This window comes from Chlamydotis macqueenii, chromosome 4 (assembly GCF_036417535.1).
Source record: "Chlamydotis macqueenii isolate bChlMac1 chromosome 4, bChlMac1.mat, whole genome shotgun sequence".
NCBI classification, from domain to species: domain Eukaryota; kingdom Metazoa; phylum Chordata; class Aves; order Otidiformes; family Otididae; genus Chlamydotis; species Chlamydotis macqueenii.
The window spans coordinates 64693952-64717029 of NC_141559.1; the positions used below are offsets into that span (position 1 = coordinate 64693952).

The window sequence follows — 23078 nt, forward strand, 5'->3', positions numbered from 1 at the left end:
AAGTTGTCTTCCAATATTAATTTATTTTAGTCTTCTAATAAGACCATATACATTCCACATTATGTCTCTCAAGGCATTACTATACATTGAAAAACCTTATAGAAAATAAACTAATTTAGAAGAGATTTATTTCTAGGTACTGTAAAATAAATCTAGAACTCTCATCTACTTTATGCACTAGTTCATCTTCCCGTCTTAATAATACCTTAAAAAAAATAAAATAACTAGAAATTAGGGCAAATAGTATGTTGTTTTTCATGCAACCGATAAAAAATAACATCACTTCAAAATTAATATACACCATCAGGAAACCATAGTTTCCACTGATGCCTCATCCTCCTTCTGCATTTCAATATTCTGAACATTACCTAAGTAGCTGGAGCACCGAGCCTCGTACAGATTAGCAGCAAGAGAGGGGGCACCACAAATACCACACATTTCTAAAAGAGAAAGCAAAAAGCATTCTCCATTTGCTTCTAGTCTAGCAGGATTCCACTATAAAGGGAATACAATTAATTCAACATACGGAAAGATAGTTTATTGTTCCTCAGATTATTGCAGCATTTGAAAGCACTGGTCTTTGTGTTATCCTCAGGAAATTGTAGGTTATCTCAACAGCCTAAAATAAACATGTGACCAGCTGAACATTACCTTACCTTAGTCCTTGTGGGTCTTATCAGTAGTGGCTGTTTAAGAGATGATTTTCAGTGCATGTGAGAGCAAGTCTTCACTACAGAATTTATATATGAATTCTCTTGAGAATTACAAGAAGCAAAATCAATCTCTGAAGACTTTATTTTAATACTTAAAGAAAAAAATATGCAAGGAAAAATTATTGCACCTCTAAATTAGTAAAAGAATCACCAGGGTAAGAAAAATAAGGGGTTTTTTTTTCAAATCCTATTTTCTGGTCACTTTGGAAGAAGGCCTTGAACCTCATCTTCTCAGCTGGCTAGCACATACTCTAATCCAGACTGTAGAATCAAACATTTTTCAGTCAAGTAAACAAATAATTGGTTTGTTCAAAGCAGAACAGATTCAATGACATACTAAGAGAACTCCAACACCAGATCCAACATGTCAGCTCTGCTGACATGTGACTGAATTCCTTTTGTATGACAGTAAAAGTATGGATTTGAAAATAGTCTTTTATTTCGTACACTAGGCCCTTTCCTTTTTCTCTTAGTAAGAATAAGCTCATTCTAGCAGGTAGGGCTCCTGGGGAGAACTGTAAGAACTAAACTTGATAGGATTCTTTACTACTTCTCCTAGATCAAGTGTGAGAACTGCAGAAAACCACCCAAGGTCTTATTTACAGGATCAGGCATAATTACATAAATTGCAGGAAGCTGCCAGCAGAACTGTAAAACAGCCAGCCAGGAGCAGTAGCCCTATAATACCCCTGGGGGAAGAATGCTGGAACACCCACTCTGCATTTATATCCCACTATAACTTACTTCAATCCTGGACTTTGCTGGCACAAATGGTCTCCAGACTGGTTTGCTAGTAGCTCTATTCCTTAACCTAGAGGTACAGTTAAATGCATTTTATTCATCTACAAGAGGCATTTCTTCTCTGCCACTTCCAGAGGTGGTACGGGTTTGTTTGTTTTTTCTCCTTAGAATTCCTCCCCAGTAGCATTCTACACAGAGATCCCTATGTCATTTTTCACCTCCCCCCTTGAAACTCACCCTGTGACAATTCCTTTAATCCTCTCTCCTCATTCATATGCATTCTCTTACTGCTTATGAACTGATCCATGATGAAGTCTTCCTTCTCCTCTCCAAAATGTCCTTCTTAGACTGCTACCATTGCTCCATGGCACAAGCTAAGCCAACTCTCCCTTAAACCAGTTTGTGAAGCAAGAAATTAGATTAGAGTTACAACTCCAGGAGCAACAGCTAGTTTAAGGCAGCAAGACAGATCTCAAATATTTCTGCAGTATATACAAGACACGAGCCACCTCTGACTACAGATATTAACACAGGCCACAGAAACTTACTAAAGAACTTAAGTAGTTATGGAGAGAGCTTTCCTGTTCTGTCAAGGTTTACATACAGGTTTAAAGCTTTTTTAAGTAGATTTGTCAAAGACAAGCAGCATTAGGACCAACTGTAGGTATTATTACAAAAATACACATCCCTTCTCCTCTCTGCAAAAAGAAAGAGTTAACTAAAGCAAGTTTTTGTTCACTATTTCTCTCCATCCATCTCCTGTCTTTTTGAGTAGCTGAAGTGGTCATTTATGAAGGCAGGTGCGAGCGTGCAATGAAATCTGTGTAAGTGGGATGCAACGGTACCATGGCATACCCACCTTGTGAAGCAAAACAGCACCAACTGGTGAGAGATTGAAGCAGACACTTTGCAATGTGGCAAGTTTTCAAGTCACGGAGATCAGGCAGAAAAGGCATAGGAAAAGTCTGGAAAATGGATTACACAAGGTGAACAGCAGAAAATAAAAGAAAAGCTGCCCAAGATATTTAAAAAACTAGAAATGCTGCATACAAACCAGCAGACATTTAAAAAGATGCAGCAGTAAGTGATTCTTAAGAGACCTAAAGACTAGTATTACAAAGAGTAGATTGTGTGCACACTCGCTTAGAATATAAAAGTTCTTTTGACTACAAAGCTGTCAAGGAAGAATGAGAAATCACTGCAGAAAAAAGGTTGAATGAGCCTCCAGTTAGCATAAAAAAAAGAGTGATGAAAAAGGATCAACATGCCAAGTGAGATCAGTGTGTCCAGATACCACCAAAATCCGGAAAAATTTATAGATCAAGTATTTCCTATCATCCTTCTGAAAACATGATGCACAAACGCATTACTGACATATTTATTATTATAAAAATTTGACAGCAAAATAAAAATAAGTTTGGCAGAAGGAATCAGCACTGCATTCAGGAGCACTCACCTAAACAGGTGTATTCATATTGTGTCACTGTGAAATGTAGAAAGTGCACACACACTTATCCAAGTGAGAAACAAAACTCGCACTGACTCAAGTATATCCAAGACTGGACTAGAAAGATGCACAGAACAACCTCAGCAGGATTTCTGAAGGGCATGTGCCTGTGGTGCGGGACACACCTGCTATCAACACAAATTCAGAAACAATTACGGGCAGGACAGATCAGATTTCCATATGCCCATGGACTAAAACTACTTAGCAGAAAGCACAGCAAAACAATTGTTTCCAAGCATTCTAGTGTGACAATTCTTGAATTAGACCAGAAGTAAAAGTTTCCTGGAAGAACACAAGGCCAGGCTTCAGCTGAGTGGGTCAGCAATTTCTCATGAAGAGTAACTGCTCTACACAGAAAATCCACAGCACTTTTGCATGGGCATTTCTGCCCCTCCTGTCCTACAGCTTCATTGTGCCTTCAGTCATTAGCATCTGTTAGATGAGAACGCTGAACAGCAAGCAGTTTTCAAGCAGGTTGGTAAGGAAGGGAAAAAAGAAGTCTCTCTCAAAACTGAACAGCTTTGTTTACAACAGTCTCCCCCAAACAGTCCAAAAACTTCAAAAGTTCACGTTAAAAAAGTTACTTATAAATGGCATATCCTCTTCCTCTTCTTTTGAAATAAGTATAGTGTTTGATTTTTGCAAATAGCAGTTTCAGAAGATTTGTTTATTTTTGAAGTACAGAACAGAGCACATGCATAAGACCCAGTCCTCTTCACAAACGCAAGGTATGCTCACTACTCTGAAGGAAGATCATGTGTTTAGCAGTAGTGTTCATTCAAAGAGCTGAGTTTTGAGTCAGTTAAGACTCTAACAGCTAGTAGGGAAGAAGAAAACACTTTAGATTTCTAAATACTGTTTCTAACTTCTGCTGCTTAGCACTACACCACTCCTAGAGCAATATATAAATTAGCAAGGAACATGATTATGCTGAAGCCTATGCACAACATGCAATGCCGCATCAGAGCAAAAAAAATATACTCTCTATTGTAACTTTTCTTTACCAAAATACCAGACGGAGAAGACATTCAGCAGCAATCTCACAGAAACTAGGCAGGCTGACACATGCAAGCGTTTCACAAAACATACACACACACACACAAATCTTGCACTGAGGACTAAAGAACTACAGATTGAAATACTGTGTTACTGAGGACAGATGTTACCAAAAGAGTTTTTAAAAGTATGTATTTAAGTAACAATTGCTAAATTTTATTGTCTAACTAGTCTTATGCTGATCTGCAACCTTTGTGTTGGCCATACACACTCTTAAACTTTGGCTCTACAGGAAGCTTGTGTACCCATTACTAAAACATGAAGTCTGAGAAGAAAATAATTTGGTCCTGAGTTTTGTTGTTTTCACATACAAGTTCATTTTATCATAGTAACAGTATTCAAGACTGAACAGGTTAACTGCAAAAACATCAGCTGGTATTTCTTTTTCTCCTCACCGATAAAAAAATAGCAAGTGGAAAAGCTCGCAATGAAAGTTAGTTCATACCAAACCATGTGCCAGACAACAAAGGGTCAAATAAAAGTACTCTAGAACACAGTCTTAGCTGAGATGCAATATAGAATTCCGACACATAACATCCTACTACAGCTGCTTGAGTAGGCGCAGGATACATCATCTCAGCAGTCTGAAGTTAGATTAAAGTCTTGTCCCTGTACCACTACAAAAGCCTATGTCAAGGATCCAGACTTGATTCATGCTCTTCAGTTTCATCAGGTAGCTCTTCAGCAGATGCACCACACACACTGCCCTGGTTCTCTGCAGACTGATTTAACTCATCAGGTTCCCCAGTTGCAATCTGAGTTGTTTCTTCTTCCTCTTCTTCCTCAACTTCCCCATCATCCTCTACGTCCATCTCAAACACCCTCACATGACGGAGATTTGAACTTAGCTACGGAGACATTAAGAAATTTCCATTAATAAATAAAAGCAACAAGACCATTTTAAGTGTCAACCAACAGCTTTGAAAATAGCTTTTATCTTTGAAATTGAGGTAATTGAGAAAATTAAACACTTTTTATCGCTCTGCAGGCTGAAAAGTAAAGTAAGTAGATCTATTAACTTCTGTTAAAGTTTTTCCATGTCGTGTTATGAGACGTATGACTGTATCCTGATACACTTACAACAGATTATGAGAAAATAATCTATTTGTTAAAAAAAAAAAAGTTTTGATAAACCTCGCTATATTAATGGGAACAGGTTATCACTATCTGCAGTCATAGCATGTTTACTTTAATAGTTTACAGGCTTGTTCACAGATACTGTACTTACCACACAGGAAACTTTTCTAATGCCATTTACAGCAACATACTGAGCTTTCATATTCTCCAGCACTCTCCACTGATTCTCCAAGAAGACAGTACGCGTGGATATCTCACCACTTTGCTCATCTAGTCTGCACATAGCCAAGAAGAAAAGCACAACACTAGTACATAAGAAGCAATTCCAGTACTAAGAAAAACCTCAGTCAGTCCAGTTTTTAATGTCTAAGTTTTATTATATCATATGTAACAAGCAGATAGACATCTGAAACCATCATAACTCTGATGTAGATATTCCAGAGCAGGGGATCCAACTGTGGAGACACAGCATGTTTCAACTGAGGTAAAAGATTACAGCAGGTAAGAAGGGAGTTCTGTAAAGCCTAATCTTCCCACAAGTAACACCTGCAGCAGCAGGATGAGGATGGCCTTTCTTCAAACATCCCCCCTGCAAGAAGAGGTGTTTTGGAACAACGACCTGGAGGTGGTGCCTCCACTTACATAAAAGTTTGGTCTCCGCGACCTTTCAAAGACGTATCACTTCAGTTCACCGCCTCTCGTAGGGACTGTATGAAGGAACTCCCTGCCTATTACAGTGGCCAGGATTAGTTTGAACTTGTTTTTAATATTTTCTCTTCATTCTTCAATACACAATTTATTTGCGGAATTAAAAAAAAAAAAGTACAGTTCAGTATGGCTCTTTATTTTGAGATAAAAATATATCTTAAGCAATCCACCAGAGAGGCATTAAGGAGAAAAAAGAAAAAGCAAGTGAGGCACAACAACAAAAACACTGGATTCACCACTTGAACTACATTCACATTTTCTGTGTGTGTGTGTGTCTGTTCATGGTCCCCAGATACTCTCCTCTCCCTACGCTAACACAGAAAGGTGCACCAATTCTGATGTTTCAAGGCTAAGCTGACAACAGTTGTAAGTGTGACTACCAGGGGAAAGATGAAGAAATATCTCGCTATACTTAATACAAGGCAGAGGTGTATGAGCAAATATGCTGAAAACATCCTAAATTCAACTACTCTGACCAGCAAAGTTAGCATTCTCTAAAGAAAAGAAGATTTCCGATTTGACAGATGTCTTGAACTGGTCCTCCCATTTTATGACAATCATGTACACAGGTAGTCAGAGTCAAGAAAGTCTCAAAACTTTCAGTTTCAAGAAAGCAAAATTAACACCAACTTCCAAACAACAACAACAAAACTGTTTAGGAAGCTTCCATCTCCCCATTCCACTCCTTGGCACAAAAAGTTTTTGTCTCAAAAATATTTACACATACACACACAAAGCATGAGTAACTGTACACAGAATATTTCCTTAATCTGCTTCTTAGTTCTGCATTTTCAGACTTGCTCAAAGTTTTTCAGTACCTTTTAGTAGAATCCCAGATGAATTCCCTATCTTGGTCCTCATCTGTGTATACTGAAGATAATGGCAGCTGAGCCAAGACTCTCTCCTTCCCCTCCTGTTCCACGCTCTCCTTCAGAACTACAGTTACAGTCTCATCATCATAGAAGTGTGCATCTAAACAACTGTAGCATCTACAGGAAAAAAAAATTAGAAAGCATCAAGGAATAAAAGTGAATACAGAACTAAAATATTTTTAAGTTGCACAGCATTCATGTTAAAAAGTATTCAGTAGTTAACAGCAAGCTTTACTGTAAACAATAAAAAAGCTAAGACACTGAAAGACAGCCATAACCATGGTAGACTCCCATATCAAGCAGGAAAAATTGTTCTGAAAAGGGGGAAAAAAACTACAAAAACTTAAACTTACTAGCAATCTTATTTTTTCTCATTTCAGGTGAAATGAAAACAAAAACAGTAAACAAACACCAAAGAAAATTTAGAAACACAACTGAAGATACTGAGGGCAATTGCATCTGGCCCTTCTACATGAAAAGGATGAGCTTAGTCTGCCATGCCTTCTAAGATGTCGTCATTCAGGCATATCAAGTCTCACTCCATCTTACTTAAGGAACACAACAGATAAAAGCAAGAGCTGCTTCCAGCTAGCTTTGTTTCTTGGACATGTGCTGAAGCTCTAGTTTTCAACAAGAAAACTACATTTACTTGACTTTAAGATGAAGTGCACAATAAGACTCCCAAAATTCTGCAGCTTCATGCACCTGTGCAATTTCTCATAGCCTGACTCACACAGGGACTACAAGCTGGTCCAGCATCTGAAGTAGTAACTTGCAGGATAAAAGCCAAACTATAATGCCTGAGAAGTTAACTTAATGTAAATAAATACTAAAAAAACATGGTCTTCAACTTAGCAACCTGCAGTTCTGGAAGAAAAATCAAATATACTGACCTGGAGTCCGAGCTCTCATTTATACTGTTGTTCAAGAAGTTTCCAAACTCTACTGCAAGAATTCCATTACTGACAGACCTAGAAGAACGGTGTTCATTATCTCTGTGACTAACTTTTCTATTCACAGAGAGTCAAAAACCTCTAATGGCAACTGCGGCAGGAGACAGTGTAAGCCTGTCTAAGCTTAGTACAATCCATGGCTACATCTCAAAATGATGTTAACTGGCCGATGAGAACCTTTTGATTTCTTCTGCCCCTCAGCAAAACGTTACTAATGGAATCAAATGGGAAACTGCGACTCCTTGTGGGATACAGTAGTTCTTTGCTGAACTCAGTCTCACGTTCATTAAGCTACGTGTTACTCAAGTCTACAGACAAAGAGCTGAGACTGTTTTAGGTATCAATGAGGGAGGAAATGGTAATTTCAGCAGCAACAGCTCTCAACTGTAAACACAAAATATAGCTTCACCTTGTTTTCTTCAGCAGTAAAATGGCTTTAAAAATTCCCACTCCTATCAGAGTTCATTATGTCCTCAAATTAAATGACATAGATTATAAAAACTAGTATTTTACAGGCAGGAGGAGTTTTTGTTGTTTCATAAACCCATGTCATTTCAGTGATCCCACTGACAGAATGCATCTTAAACAGCACAGCTAGGTAGTGACAAATTGCATCTTGGACACAGAAACTCCTGAAGGTACACAAATCTACATCCAAAAGAGATGTAGTCTATTTGCTGCACCTATGAGTCCCCCTCCCATTTTCCTTAGAGTATTAAATTACAGGCTGCAAAGGATTAATCACAGAATATTTACAGTAAGACAGAGCAACACTGAAAGCATGATTCCCTGTAATTTTTCACAAGTTTGCACAAGCAAGCAATTCTGTGAGGAGCAGAACTAAGGGGCCCTGATTTTTTTCTCTTAAGCCTAAAACCATCTTGTGTTCACGGTAGGAAACTCCTGCTGCCGTTTCCTACCATGCTTCCTAGTGTGCTCCTCATTTTTTCTAGCATCCAAGAAAGATTGTATTCATGCTGTTCATTCCTTCTTTTTACAAAAAGGTTCAAATTGTAATTGCCTCTGTACCTAAGTGCCAAAGCTCGCAAATCAGTTTGTCTTACCTGGAAGTATCAGTATGCCTCCTCAAAATGTATATTTTAGAAATAGAATTTTCTAATATGGTGAAGAGAACATAATGTACATTGGATGTTTTGTCATTCCACCTGTAATGTGGGAGGAAGAAATGAAAATTTAGGTCAAGTTTTAGTAATTGCTAAGTGACAGAGAACAAGGAATAATAGCAGCATACTTACAGAAATGGTAGTTTAAATAATTGAGGTGTAGAATCTTCACTGAAAAGGAAAAATCAAAACAGTTTATAAAATGCTACTGTAATTTTGTGAAACTGAGCTATAGAAATAATGTAAGGAAATACCTTTGAGAAGTTTTGTAGAGAGACATGCAGACTGCTTGATGCACTGACTTTCCAATTACGTCCTAACAAATACAACAAAAATATGTCAAAAAATATAGGCAGTTATTCATAATTATACCTGGTTTTAAGACAAACAAACCCAAACAAACAAACAAAAGCACCTGAGTACATCTGAAAAAAAAAAATCCACCAATATTTATGCTGGAATAAACATCCCTAATGCAAACACTACTGTCACTTGATACACTTCTCTTGTGTTTCTTCATAATATATGAATTAACGTATTGCCAACTAACATAGTTATCTCGTACACAGCACGTACACCAAGCTAATCAACATTAAAAATAGATCTCAATAATGTGAAAACAGAAAACGCGAAACAAAAAAAATTCCCCACTACGGTCTCCCTCACCAAAGGCTTGAGACATTCTGGCAGTGGAGAAGCTGGGCTACACGTTACCACCTAAGCTGCAGGCACTCAAAGGCAAACTTCAGACCTGACTAAGCACGACTAATATCTTCAGTTGACTGCTACCCTTAAAAGCAAATTATCTTTTATATAAATAGAACTTACAGCTGGCTTTTGTAAACACTGATCAATGACCCCTTCCATTTGCCTTTTGACAAAATGCAGTGATTTCTCAGGATAGTAGGGAAACAGAAGTGGACTTTCTGTAAATAGATAAAGTTCATTTTTAAAATGCTTGTATGTCTATAAAAACATGCTACACTTATTAAAGCGACAAACTGGAATGAGTCCAGTGGAGAAACAATAAGATAGTTGCAGGGCTAGAGCACACACTTTATAAGAAGAACTTGAAAGGACTGGTTCAATTCAGCCTAGAGAAGCAAGGGCGAACAAGGAGGAACCCATTAGTCTCTTCAGCTGCCTAAAGAAGAGTTACAGAAGATACGATTTTCAAAGCTGCCCACAGGGAGAGGAGAAGATGTCAGTGTCATATGCTCCAGCAAGGGAAATCCCAATCAGATACAAGGAAAAAGGTTTTTACAAGGACTGCTTAGTCACTGGAGCAGGATGCCCAGAGAGGCTGCAAGGTCTCTATCCCTGCAGGCGTATAGGACTCAACTGCATAAAGCCCTGAGCAACCCAGCCTAGCTTCAAAATGAGCCCTGCTTTGGTTGGTTTAGGTGATCACCTAAATTGATCCCCAATTATAAATTCTAACTCAAGTAACTAACTGGATTACAGTATGAAATGGGATAAATAAATCAAATGGAGGCCTGCCAGCCCCTTCAACTGTTCTTCATAGTCCAGTCAAAACTGCAAAAACAGAGAATTGCATTTACCCAAGAGACAGAGACAGCTAGAGACGCAGCTGTAATAAAATATCTTGTTCAAGCAAAAAGCATATTTTCAAACTATGTCTAAAAACAGATTTTCTAAATACTACTTCTCCAAACAAAAATGCTACCATGTCCCTCCTTTTTATTGAATTAAATAGGCAGCAAAAGGCAGCTATAGTAAAGTCTGCTACAAGACAGCTTATGGTGTAGAAGTTTTACAGTCTATGGTTTCTAACGTTAAACAAGAATCATTTTCATCACCAACTTGTTATAGTCTCTTACCACTAATTAACAAAACAGTCTCAGACTCCAGTCAAAGAGAACAAGTTAGGACACTTCCCCATGTATGACCTACGTGTAATTACTACTTCCTGGAACTGGAATTAAATCCTCCTAAAATGGACATCTCCTGAGATTCCTTCCAAGCCAACACTTCTGAGACTGGTACAAAATAAGTAGGAAACTCCTAATACCCAGAAAATAGTATTTGACTGGGTAAACAGCTACATAAAACCTGTACAAAATAACAAGGCTCATTTATTTTGTTCTACTCAGGTGGAGACCCATGACTAACACTATAGAAATAACTTGTAAACATGAAAAAAGATTACTCTTCTACATTTGTCACATGCTATGCATATCTTTGATTCACTTTTACTTTTCACTAAAGCACACATTACCTTTAAGATGAGTACTATTTTTAAGGAAGTTAAACCACTGGTTTCCCTCTGTATTAGGTGGTGATACAAGGTCATCATCTTCATCTTTCAAATACTAGAAAAGAAACAGACATCTGTAAGATGGCATTTCAAGAATAAGGGACATTAGAATTCACTTCCAAAATTGCCCCTCATGAGTCTGTTAAACATTTCTCCTTAATTTAACATGATCTACTCTTAAAACTAAATATTCTATCCCTTCTTAAAACAGCAAGAAAAAACAACTATCGTCTAAGATCATATAGTGATTATTTCCATAAGAAACTGATTTTTAAATCAAATTTGAGCACAAATGTTTTAAAATCCAGTGATTAATGGCATAAAGACAACAAATACATTTCAGTTTTACACTACTATCGCTAGCTGCAAAGAAGTTTCATCCTTTTCCTAAAAGTACAGCATGTGTAAGGTAAAACTATAAGATATGTTTTTAAACACTCCTTCTCTTAGTAAAAGTGGAAAATAATTAAAATATTCTCCATTACCATTAGTGGAATGTGCAACACGGAGCAAAAGGGACAGAAAAGAAAAGTGGGCAAGCTTTAAAAGCTTCTCCATCTAAGGATTTTCTAATTTATTCTTTTTGCATTTACTTCCTAGTTCTTTACCTGGCCAACTCTCTCCACATTGAAGTATTTTCCTTTACGATTGTAAAGTTCTGGTGCCTGAAAAAATAATGCAAACAAAACCATTATTTAAACACAAAGTTAATGAAAAGTAATGTACAAAAAGATGATTGAATTATTTTATTATAGGATTTTTCAGATTCAATTCTTGCCAGCAAAAATACAGTCAGATGCTGTACTTGGCAAACCATTATAACTTACCTCATTGAAGTGCTCAGTAAGAAAATCAGCAACAAATGTGATATCTTTCTGAGTCATCTAAAAGAAAAAGAAAAAAAAAAAACCAACCAAAAAACGGTGAGAAAAGCAAAGGATAAGAAATACATTTCAATGAGCACAGAACACATGTTCTGTAGGATGAAGAAGCACAGCTCCCTCAGCCTGTCCTCACAGGGCAAGTGCTCCAGCCTCCAACCTGCTTGGGAGCCCTCTGCTGAACTCACTCCAGTTTATTCACATCTGTCTTGTATAGGAGGGGCCCAAACTGGAGAAAGTATTCCGGATGCAGTCTGATGAGTGCTAAATAAGGAGGATACCTACTTCTTTTGACTTCCTGGCTGTGCTGCTGTTAGTACAGCCCTGGTTACTCTTGGCTGCCTCGTCTGCCAAGGCAAACTGCTGGCTCGTGCCCAGCCTGCGCCCACTGACGTCCCCAAAAGTCCAACCCAGCAGAGCTGCTCCCCATGCCAGTTGGGGCCCCGCTCTGCAGTTTCAGGGGGTTACTCTTCTAAAGGACTCTTCTATTTGTCCTTGATAAACTTCACGAGGTCCTCATCTGTCCATTCCTCTAGCCTACCCATTTCCCTCTGGAAGGCACCTTTGCCCTCGAGCGCATTAACTGGTTCACCGGTGTAATGGTGTCTGCAAATCTGATGCAGGTGCATTCCACCTCCTCTACCAGGGCATTGGTAAAGATGTTAAAATCCCATTCCAGTTAACTTAGTCATTTAGGGCATTTAAAGAGCTGCTGTACACAGAGGTCTCACATTCACTTACAGTGTACTAAAAAGAGTAGCATTAACAAGGAAAAGAGAAAAAATAGTTCATGCAAGACAGTATATTAATGTGAATCTGCAGGCAACAACTTTGTCAAAGAAATGACGCAGTCATTATCCTTTAAGTTTTGGAACAAAAATAAACCTTTACTCTTGCTCTTCAAGTCAAGCACAAAACATAGTATACCACCATTTATCAGAAAATATTACTACTACCTTGTTCAGCTCTGGAAGCACATGATCTTCTGACATCCTCAACATAGCTGAGGGAAAAAATATATTCTTACTGCATTAATATGAATATGCTTTCCTAATATTCTTAATTTTCTATGTAAATAAACACTGCTGACAAAATAGGAAAGATTAATTTGTCAGAAGCAAAAGAATCTGGAATGAAGAATTATGAATTGAGACTGAAATTAAGCCTCACTTGCCCCACTAGCTTACAATACAAATCCTGAGGAATTTTTGTCTTTAATCTTTTCCAACTGCACTGTACCCTCTACATGACTGAGATAAGATTATAAAAAGGGTTCATAAGAATTCATTCATGCACAAAGAGTAGTAAAACGGATATATATAAAATATATGAATACTGTCATGCCCAGAATAATGTGCTTTAAGAGAATTGCACAGAAGTCATTTTAAATCAGTGAGGCTTGGATAAACAGTTGTCTGCTTCATTTCAACACATAGAAAGACATTGAACATTTAAATAATTAAAGATCTAATGTTAAGACAGAGAACTAAGAGTTCTGCTTTCTGCAATTTTTAAAATTAAAATTATTATATTCCTGCTACTATGTGCTAACATTGCATTTCTGATGTTGTTACATTATCTGGTAAGACTGCTTAGTTTTTTGTAAAGTAGCTCTAAAAAAGATCAATTAAAAGTTATAAACCTATTCATAACCATTTTATAAAAACAAGCAGGCTAAAATACAGTGTTCTGCACTTCCTTCTAACATTTTACCTGCAGCTACCCAGCTACAATCGGAAGTGGCCACTAAGTGCATGCGGACATTCAGAGACTGTTTACACGTGTGTATAACCTTACAGCTAACTAGGTCTACACAGGAGAAAACCGCAAGTGGCAGAGTAAAGGAGAGTCAGGCTATAGCTCACATTTGGTGTAAACTAAATAAAGTCCTCGAATTTCTCCAAGTCAAGACGAGCAAATTGCTCACAAAGCGCACAACAGTTTGGAGTAACATTACAGGATAAGTATATAAAATACGCACTGTACACAAACTAAGTTTAATTGAGAACTATCAAATTTATTATCTGTGTGTTTATTATAATTATTCTTGTCTCATCAACTGTAACCTTTTAGATGTCCAGAAATTTTCTATGACAGAAATTAATAGATGGTTATAACTAAGATTGGCTTAATTACTTGTCAACATTTAAATGCTTACAATACAAAACAGATACTGGATGCTTACTGTGTCATCAAGCTTACCAACATACAGCCATCGAAAAAATGCTTTGAAGTTTTTCATACTACTGTCGATAACTCTGAGCAAGAAACAAGAAAAGAAATTACCAGATCTAAACATCACAGGCTGCTCCAGGCTTAAGTCCCATCTTTACTACCAAAAGGCCTGCAAGTGCTATCAGCTTTTTTAAAAAATGCCCAATGCAACTTTCTAAGAAAGACTGTTCTTGGGCTAGGAGTTAGATGAGATGCAGTGAGACAAGATAAAAGCTCACTACCAAAAGAGGCCTTGCTCTCCCAGTTTCCTCTATACCCAGCCACATGCTTCCCTTTAGATATGAGACTCAACAGGCATGTTTTTTAAATTCTCCAGACTTTATACTTACTGAAGCAGCTCATTTGCTTTCAGGATGAAAGAACCAACAGCAGTAATAGCCTCTGCAAAAAGAGCTAACCATTATTATTTAGCTTTCAAAAGTGAAATCAGAGTGGGTAAGGAGCACACACACCACTGTACCTTCAATTCCAGATGCATCTAATCCCAGAGATTCATATTTTTGTTTCCATAAAGCCATTCCCTTCAATTCACTCAAATGGTATAACAGTGCCTCAGAGCCACTAGGAAAGCAGAGTAAAGAAGTATGATCTTTTAGTCACCCTTCGGAAATTCACTGCACGCTACATTTTTGTCATTTAATGTGCAAAGTGGAGAGCTTTATAAGGTGGTCTGGCATATAAGAGTTAAAGTATCACCCCACAGAAAAGTAAATACTGTCCTAATGATTTAAACCACCACACAAAGTTGGTCTGAATATTTTGCATATATCCTTTAAACACACCAGGCAGTGATATGTAGGTGATGTATCATGGTGATTGTTTAAAATACTTCAATAGGTCTCCACTACCCAAAAGTAAATTAGTACATTTGGGCATGATCATGGTCCCCGCGTCAGCACACCTACATAGAAAGAACCACCAATACAGCATACTGTCTTTTAGCAAAGCATATAATCTGCTGTTTTACCTATAATTCATTGGACATTCTGTGACTTACCTCTGCAAATGACTTATGACCAACTTTTGTATACTGGAATAGGAAGACTCTATGGACTGCCCGAGTTTTTTTAAACCCTGTTAAAGAAGAAATACAAACATATAATGATGTTCTGTTAATTCAACACAATAGTGATTAAAATATATTGAAATAGGTTATTTTAATATGTTAAAAAATATTAACATACCTTTACCGTCAGTTGATTCATTAGTAACGCCTGAAGTTCCAGACTAAAGGGGATGGAAGAGAGAATCAAAGATGCATTCATTTTGTATTTCAATATCAAATGCAAATGTATACTCAGATAAAACAACAGTAACTACCTTGCTTTGCCCCATAACAACAGCTGCATAAACTCATCCTGAACAGAAGTGGTTGTATTCTTTTCCTGTCAGTCAAAATGATTGAAATAGATTGGTAAAGAAATTAAATCCAGGCTACCAAATAATCTCACAAACAGTTCAATTAAGGTATGTCGGAAAAACTACCCATATCTTTGCATGCTGAAATCAGACTACTGACCACTGGAAATCTTCTAGTATTTAAAGTTATTTTCAATTGTATTACCCAGTAAAAATTCTAAGCAGTTTGCCATAACCAAGAATCTAGTTAAAAAAAAAAAATTTAAATTATTTGATTCAATACACTTCTAGCCATGGTAAACAAACACAAAATTTAAGCAAATCCAAGAGCATCTTAATCTGTCATACACACTCTACTGAACCAGGCTGAGAGTGCCGGTGGGCTGTTATTCAACATTTACAGTATTCAGTTTATCAATGTCTGAAGTATAAAGAACACAACCTCAAACAGAAAGCAACTGATCAATAGCTGTGCAAGCTGAAAACTATCACTCTTGAATAAATTAGAATAAATAAAATAAAACAGTATCACAGTACAGTCAGGCTTGATTGTACTCAGATATCTTTAGCGTCAGAGCGCTTGACACACAATAGGTTCCAGGTTGCCTCTGAAGTTAGAGATTGTTATCTAGAGTCATTATGCTCAAACAACATTAAGATATGCAGTATGTTAACACGAACAACAGAACTACTGCTGTCCTGGTTAAACCATGACAACTGCAAAAAATATTTTTCCAAAAGAATGGTTAATACTACAGTACCTGTACAAACTTAGTTAGCCGTGAGTCCATCTGCATCAAAATCTCTTCCCATGCTTCACACATGCACGTCAGCGATAACTTTATGTACTGTAAGACAAATACAGGCATTGGTGTTATTCCCTTTTTACTCAAAACACGTGCAAGAACTGGATGTTGCAATCCAAAGAGAAGATATACTGTAGATACTATATATAATTTATTATCATATTCCAAGTTAGAGCTCTACATTTACTTAACACCAACTTAAGCTTCCTACTAGAAAACATTTATTTTATTTGTGTTAAGAATATTGAAGCCTGTAAGAACTGTGATATTAAAAAGGTGTTGTAATACAACTGTACCTGTAACAGAGTTGAAATGTGAGTAAACTTCCGGGCCATTCGAGTCACCTCAGGTAAGTAACTTGATAATAGACTAGTGTCCAGCTATAACAAACAAAACAAGTAGCAGTTAACAGATGATTTCTCTTTTAAGAAATTTTAGATTACAGAACTGAAAAGACAGATGGGGAGAACCCACAGAAAAACTGTCATTTCTCATTTCCTTAAAATTGATTGTAAGAGGGAAATGCATTTAATTCAAAGGGGCAATAAATATTTTTAATACATCCATAAAAACTCCCAATTAAGTTCCTCATTTTGGAGTCCTAACAGTAATATTTTTAAGGATGACTGTTCTGAATAGGCTGGATAATCAATAGCATTGCTCCTATGCCTTTGTGCGCAGAATGAAGAAAATCTGAATAACTAACTATAAATGAATGTAATATTTAAAGTAATATTTTAAAATAATATCACAGATCATCATCATCAAGTTCATCAGTGAAACTGCATTTTAACGTGATAAATCCAAAAGCTAAATTAGGGCAAATTTCAGAAAGGCTGGAAATAGTAGTTTGTGGTTTTTTTCTACAGATAATGAGGAAGCAATAAAGCTACCAGAAAGTAATTTAAAACACAGTTTTACTTTTAAAGAACATTTTAAAATTACTTTACTTGCCTGAAAATATGTTATCTCTGCTTCGCTGTCTGACAAGTCTCGTATCTCTGTAATAACCGATAGTGATTTCAAATCACTAGACAAACATAGTCCACGACAAGAACCTGCCACCTGAAGGATTCCAGTTTAAAAGTCAATGAAATACTGCATTTCCGCTAAGATGTATTTACCGCTCTAACACATTCACATACAAAGCAGGCTGCGTTCAACAACACACAAAAACAAAGTCTAACTTTCAGCTACTGTTCAGGAACAAAAGCACTCTTTTCACTGCGAATTAGTGTTGAACTTTGTTTCATTTGAAACGAGATGTTGCAATCACTAGATTGTCTTTCCAACGATACCACACAACTGAATCGAGAGAAACAACTATTCTTTTCTTAAAACATCAACAACCCAGTTTCACTTATGTGTAAGCATACATATCTACTTGTTCATTCAATTCAGCCTTAGCTTGGTGTATTACAAAGAAGAAACATGCAGGAACAGAACGTACCCCAGTTACTGTAGCAATCTTGAACATTCCATAAGCATAAATCTCAATAAATCCTGAGTTGCCACCAATGACAAGAGCATTAAGCCTACAGAAATAGAAGAATATGTGCTGATGAGCATATTGAAACAAATTCTAATGAATACAAATATAATTCTTAATACCTAAATTCCATTCCTTTACTAAAGGTCCTCTAAAGAATCACTGAACAAAAAGAAACATTGTACTACTGCCTACGATCCAAAGAATTTAAAACCAAAATTATTTGCTTGGATTTCATTGATAAGTCCTTACTCTAACATTTACAGAAAGAGTATCAATTCCTAAGTTAACTGAGAGAACAGGGAAACAGTAACACAATTTAGGCACAAAGTTGTTCTTCAATAAATTTATACTTTCCAGTAGAAAAAAGTAACAGCTTCTAGCAACAGCCCACCTACCAACACATGCTGCAAAGCACTCTTACAAAGCTACTTTTGTATTCCCCTGAGTTTATCCTAACTACATGCAGATTGACACAGTCACCCAGTGGCACTCCTCAGCAAAACCTCAAAGGCAATGAACATTTGAAATGAATGCAGGAGCAAAGAACAGCCACAACTAACGACTGCATCAGAAACAGAAACTCAGCTCGAATAGGGTCTGAGACAGACAGGTCTGTGCTTTGCTCACTTATTAAAATCAACTCACTACAGTGACTTAGGAAAAAGCTTCTCTATAACCTCTCCCTTTTCATCTACATTTAAAATATTAAACTTTGGACAGGGAGGTTGTCTATTGCTATTATACACCCATACATCTTCAAGTACGCATATTTGCTCGCATTACACTGAGTAGTAATGCTCTCCAATATAAAAAAGAAAAAAAAAAAAAAAAAAGAAAAAAAAAGAACCTCTAAAACCACAACAATCCACAAACGGAATTTACCTTACATCACCCAGAAGCTTCATAATCTCATCTGACTTTTCTTCACTGAAAATACAAAACATATGACTAGGCTTTATGCAGCTTGCCTCAATACCAGAAAATAACACAAAAAAAAAAAAAAAAAAAAGAGAGAGATTTCTTACAATTTCTTACCTGAAAATTTTTGCAGTGGTACTGTAACTGAAAACAAAATCATTATTCTCAGTAACAATGAGCAGACATCTAATCCAAAGCATCTGTAGAGCATTAAAGATGAAAAACCAAAACAACAACAACCAATGACAAATTGTATCTTCTCAAGCTTACAGTATAATGCTTACTTTTTTGGTAGCGCTGGTAATTTAGGCAAGAGGAGATTTGATTCATCCTCAGCATTGTAAAAGGAAGTGAGAACACTGAAAAAAAAATCAGACTGTCTTTACCACTCAAGCCATAAAAATGAGGGGGAAGAGAATTTCTTTCCAACTTCAAAGTTACAGCATATACTCAATGCATGATGTATATTAAACAGAAATATTAGAAGGTAAACCCTTATGGAGCCTTTAACAATTTATCAAATGATCAAATTAATAAAAGAACTCTGATAACCTTTTTTATTTTCACTGAAGGAGAATATAAAGTTTGTATCTGCTGGCTCAGTAGCTTGCCACCAAATTCCTCATCATCTGTAACGCAGTTACTGACTGAGGCTTTCTGTTTCAATTCTGAACAACCCTGCAGTACAACCTACCTGTACCTCAATAAAGCTTCATTCTAAAAACACACTACAGTGAGAGGAAGACTAAAGTGCAACACTTAATACCACACCTTCGACATACCAGAAGGATGATACCCCATAAGTCTACCCCCATCAGGAGAAGAACGCTAGAGTGAATTAAGATGCAGATACTTTCTTACTATTTTAAGACTGGTATTTTCTGGAGGTAAGGGAGAAATCCTCAAGTCTGGCTTACACCACCTCCCTTTTAGAAATAAATGTTTAATTTAATTATTGTCTTGCACTGCAATAACATGCATATCAAGAGGTTTTTGTATGACCACAGAAACAGGGACCATGATGTCCTCCAGCTCACAAGTGCTGCTGAGAATTGTCTAATGCCACAGAGCTCGTGGTCACTAGGAGCAATCTGACTTCCTGAAGCAAGTACACCCACAACAGAATTGACAGTGGGGCTGGATGTAACACCAAAGGCACATTGTGAAAGATTTAAGCACCAAACTAAAAATCTTGGAAACAGAAGTGAAGAAAGATTTAAATACAATACTTATTCTGACTAACAAAACAGATTAACATAAGAACATTATTATAATTAGTTTAATTAACTGGTATGGAAGTAAACTGATCAGAAGAGAGGCTGTACACGCTAAACACTAGCTTACGCAGCTCTTAAAAGGTAGGTGCTCAAGACCATGCGGAATTTTTTTGCATATAACCTAAAGAACTACAAAACTAAGAGATAAGCACTAAAAAAAAGCATAGGAAAAGCATCTATTCTAACAAAAAGGAAAATTTTAGCCAAGTAGTAAAAAAAAGCCACAGCTACATAATATTATATTATTTTGTATGACTGCTTGTAACACACTAAGTATAAATTATTAGCAAGGTGGCACTACATAGCCCATAATTTACTTCCAGAGTTTTTCCGACTCACCTGCTTTCCTCAGTTACTTCCATCCAATGCATGTATGTAATAGAAGAGTCCACAGAGAAGGAGTGCAAGCTTTCAGGTTTTTCTACGTCACACAGAATAATCTGCTTGGTATCAGTAAGGCCAAAAGCCAGAACTAGAGAAAGATGAGTAAAATGTATAAATAACCAACGTGCAAAACTTTATACTTTATGCTAAACTAGAAAATAACGTGTCTTCAAAGCCAACTACAGGGCAGAATTTTCTCTTTGTCTATTTATAGTCCTTCCAAATCCTCTTTTCAAACCCACTCGTTAAAATGAAGGTTTGAACTCCTATATTTTAGGTGATAAATTTAAGTCAAAGGTATGATCCTGCTATTATTTATCTACATGTTGAACTGAACACACTTCTAACTAAAGCAGAGGCTTCAGCTTTTTTCCCAAATTTGGGGCCAAAATTATATACAAAGACTGTTTACCAGGAAGATTTGTGTGTTTTATTACAACAAAATACAATTTAAGATTTGCTGAGCAACTTTTGCATCGCCTTTTTCTTAACTTCATGAATCCATAAAAGCATACAGCAAGCAAAGGGGTTTAGGCCTACTTCCTTGTAATCAATCACAGGCAACCAGCTTAGAAAGAAGTTTCTTAAACTCTTCTGTCTCCATCATAAAACTATATAGGTATTTTTTACCCACATGTCATGAAAGCAGACTGTTCCCATTCTCCAGCCTCTAATGAGTGAAAAATTTAACTAATTTCCAGTTTGGGTTTATTAAGCTACTAATTTAAACATTGTTGATAAGGAAAAGGCTTTTTTTTTCCCTCTCTGGTGTATTATTAGAGCAATTTTAGCCAGTAAAGTTCAGTCTATGCTAAACAAGCTAAGCTCTTCAGTCAACCCTGACCAGACAGCCTCTCTCTCTACTCATACAATAAATTTTGTCATTCATGTAAAAATATTCAGCTTAGCTAGGAGCTGAAAGTTTTGCTATACCTCGAAAAGGTGTTTTGGACACAAATCCACCTTGCAGATCTTTCTTGCAATTGCTTTCAACAGTGTAACTCACTCTATCACTTTGAACAAACCTACATAAAATTAAGCCAGCCTTCTCTTAAAAAATGGTTTACTCAGAAATTTCCTTCACAGATACGAGGTATCGTCACCACAACTTTCACTGTTTTCCAGTGGGATTTTCATTGAACCCTGTCACTTGACGTTACTTTTGCCATCCGGTCTCCAAGCGAGAGCAGTCACTTCTTTTCCTGTACTTTCATTTGGAGGCAAACTCCACACTCGTTGAAAGTTTGCAAGCCGATGAAGTAAAACCTATAAAGCAAACACAATGAAGACAAAAATAAACCCCATTCTCCCATTAATACCAGTTTGTAAATCAGTTCAAGATCAGGTATTACTCATGCTTCTCCAGCAAAGAATGCTTGAAAGCACAACAGTCTCTCTTCATGCGTGATCGCATACAGCAGTTCCAGGGAAAAAAATATTTTAAAACAGACTTCATTTAAACAGGAAATTTCATGTAATTTAAATAGGAAATTTAATGCACCTTAAAATCCCACAGATGCAGGCACTGACAGTATCATCAGTGCATTTATTTGGAAATTAGAAAGTAAAAAGGAAAGGGGCAGCAAATATCGAGAAGCTTGATTAAAAAAAAAAAAAACAAAAAACAAAAAACTGCTATTCCTAAATGCTTGGCTAAGCCTACAAGAAATACGCCACAGGTAACTGCAAAGGCACGCCAGTGACTGCACAACAGACAGCTGCTCTTCCCTGCTCTGGGCCCTTCCCGCCAGCCCACAGAGGCGGCCTCCGGCACGGCCCCCGGCCCCCCCGGCCCCCCTGCCCGCGCTCACCTCCCCCGCTCTGTTGGCCAGGGCGATGAGGTCCCTTTTTGGGGACCAGGCCATGAAGACCACCTCCTGGGGCAGCTGCTTCTCCCCCACCTGCCGGAAGGCGGGCATGGCGGCGGAGCTACCGGCGGCGGCCGGACCCCTTCCCTCTCACCGAGCACCCCCAGCCGCAGAACACCGCCGCCCTCCCGCCCTCTGCTCCCGGCTTCCGGAGGCGGCGCTTCCCGCCGCGGCGCGGATTGGGCCGTGGGGCAGCGCAGCCGCGGCGCCTCAGCACCGGACCGGGGAGCGGGGCGGGTTCTTCCCGCCCTGCCCGCTGGGGCAAGGGCCCTCCCCGGCGGGGGCTGCCTCCTTCCCCTCACGGCGCTGAGAGAAGCGCCCGCGGCTCTGAGCGCCCCGAGCCGGCGCTAGTGCCCCTTGCCGGGCCCTTGCAGTACAAACCGTCGGATTTCGTATGCTAACACCCACGAATAGGCCGCACGGATGCTCAATTCCCATTTTCACAATATAACCCATCTCTGTCAGCAGTGCCAATCCAAAATTAATGACTTTTTAAATTTAATTCGTGGAAATAGTTTGAAAATAAACTTAAACGTACTTATAAGGTCACTTTTTTCACTCACTAAGCTTCTGAAGTACTACTTTTGTTTTGTTCTTAGGCTTTTTTTCCATTTGAAGAGGAAATTCAATTCCAGAGGACTGGAACTAACAGAGCCTGGATTCCTAAGAATTTGTGGCTTCCCGTCACCCAAACTCACTTCCCTCAATACCTAGCACAAAAACACCGTGTCCACCAATACCTCACCTCTCAGCAGTACTCTGCCCTTAACCTCAGACTCTCACTAAATCAGACAAAAAGCTAGTCCTAAAGACAAAAAATGGTCATATT

At 37.7% G+C, this 23078-nt stretch overlaps 1 protein-coding gene across 2 annotated transcripts; it reads right to left on the minus strand.

Annotated features, from left to right (window-relative positions):
- Positions 1 to 778: 778 nt before the first annotated feature.
- ANAPC4 (anaphase promoting complex subunit 4) lies at positions 779 to 22329 on the minus strand. Of its 2 annotated transcripts, none has more exons than XM_086746467.1 (28): positions 22193 to 22329; positions 21542 to 21647; positions 20337 to 20469; positions 19005 to 19079; positions 18838 to 18864; positions 18685 to 18729; positions 17761 to 17845; positions 17265 to 17375; positions 16607 to 16690; positions 16266 to 16352; positions 15466 to 15530; positions 15330 to 15372; positions 15143 to 15219; positions 14606 to 14706; positions 14475 to 14526; positions 14113 to 14168; positions 12867 to 12913; positions 11857 to 11913; positions 11638 to 11694; positions 10991 to 11084; positions 9580 to 9677; positions 9006 to 9067; positions 8884 to 8922; positions 8692 to 8793; positions 7568 to 7645; positions 6621 to 6791; positions 5246 to 5369; positions 779 to 4865 (listed from the first exon to the last, which is right to left on the minus strand). In XM_086746467.1, exons 1-28 carry the CDS (start codon positions 22298 to 22300, stop codon positions 4650 to 4652), a joined length of 2400 nt encoding a protein of 799 aa, XP_086602593.1. In that variant the 5' UTR covers positions 22301 to 22329; the 3' UTR covers positions 779 to 4649. The 2 variants fall into 2 exon arrangements, with proteins under 2 accessions (XP_086602593.1, XP_086602592.1); XM_086746466.1 differs by having other exon boundaries at positions 12864 to 12913.
- Between the last annotated feature and the right edge of the window lie 749 nt (positions 22330 to 23078).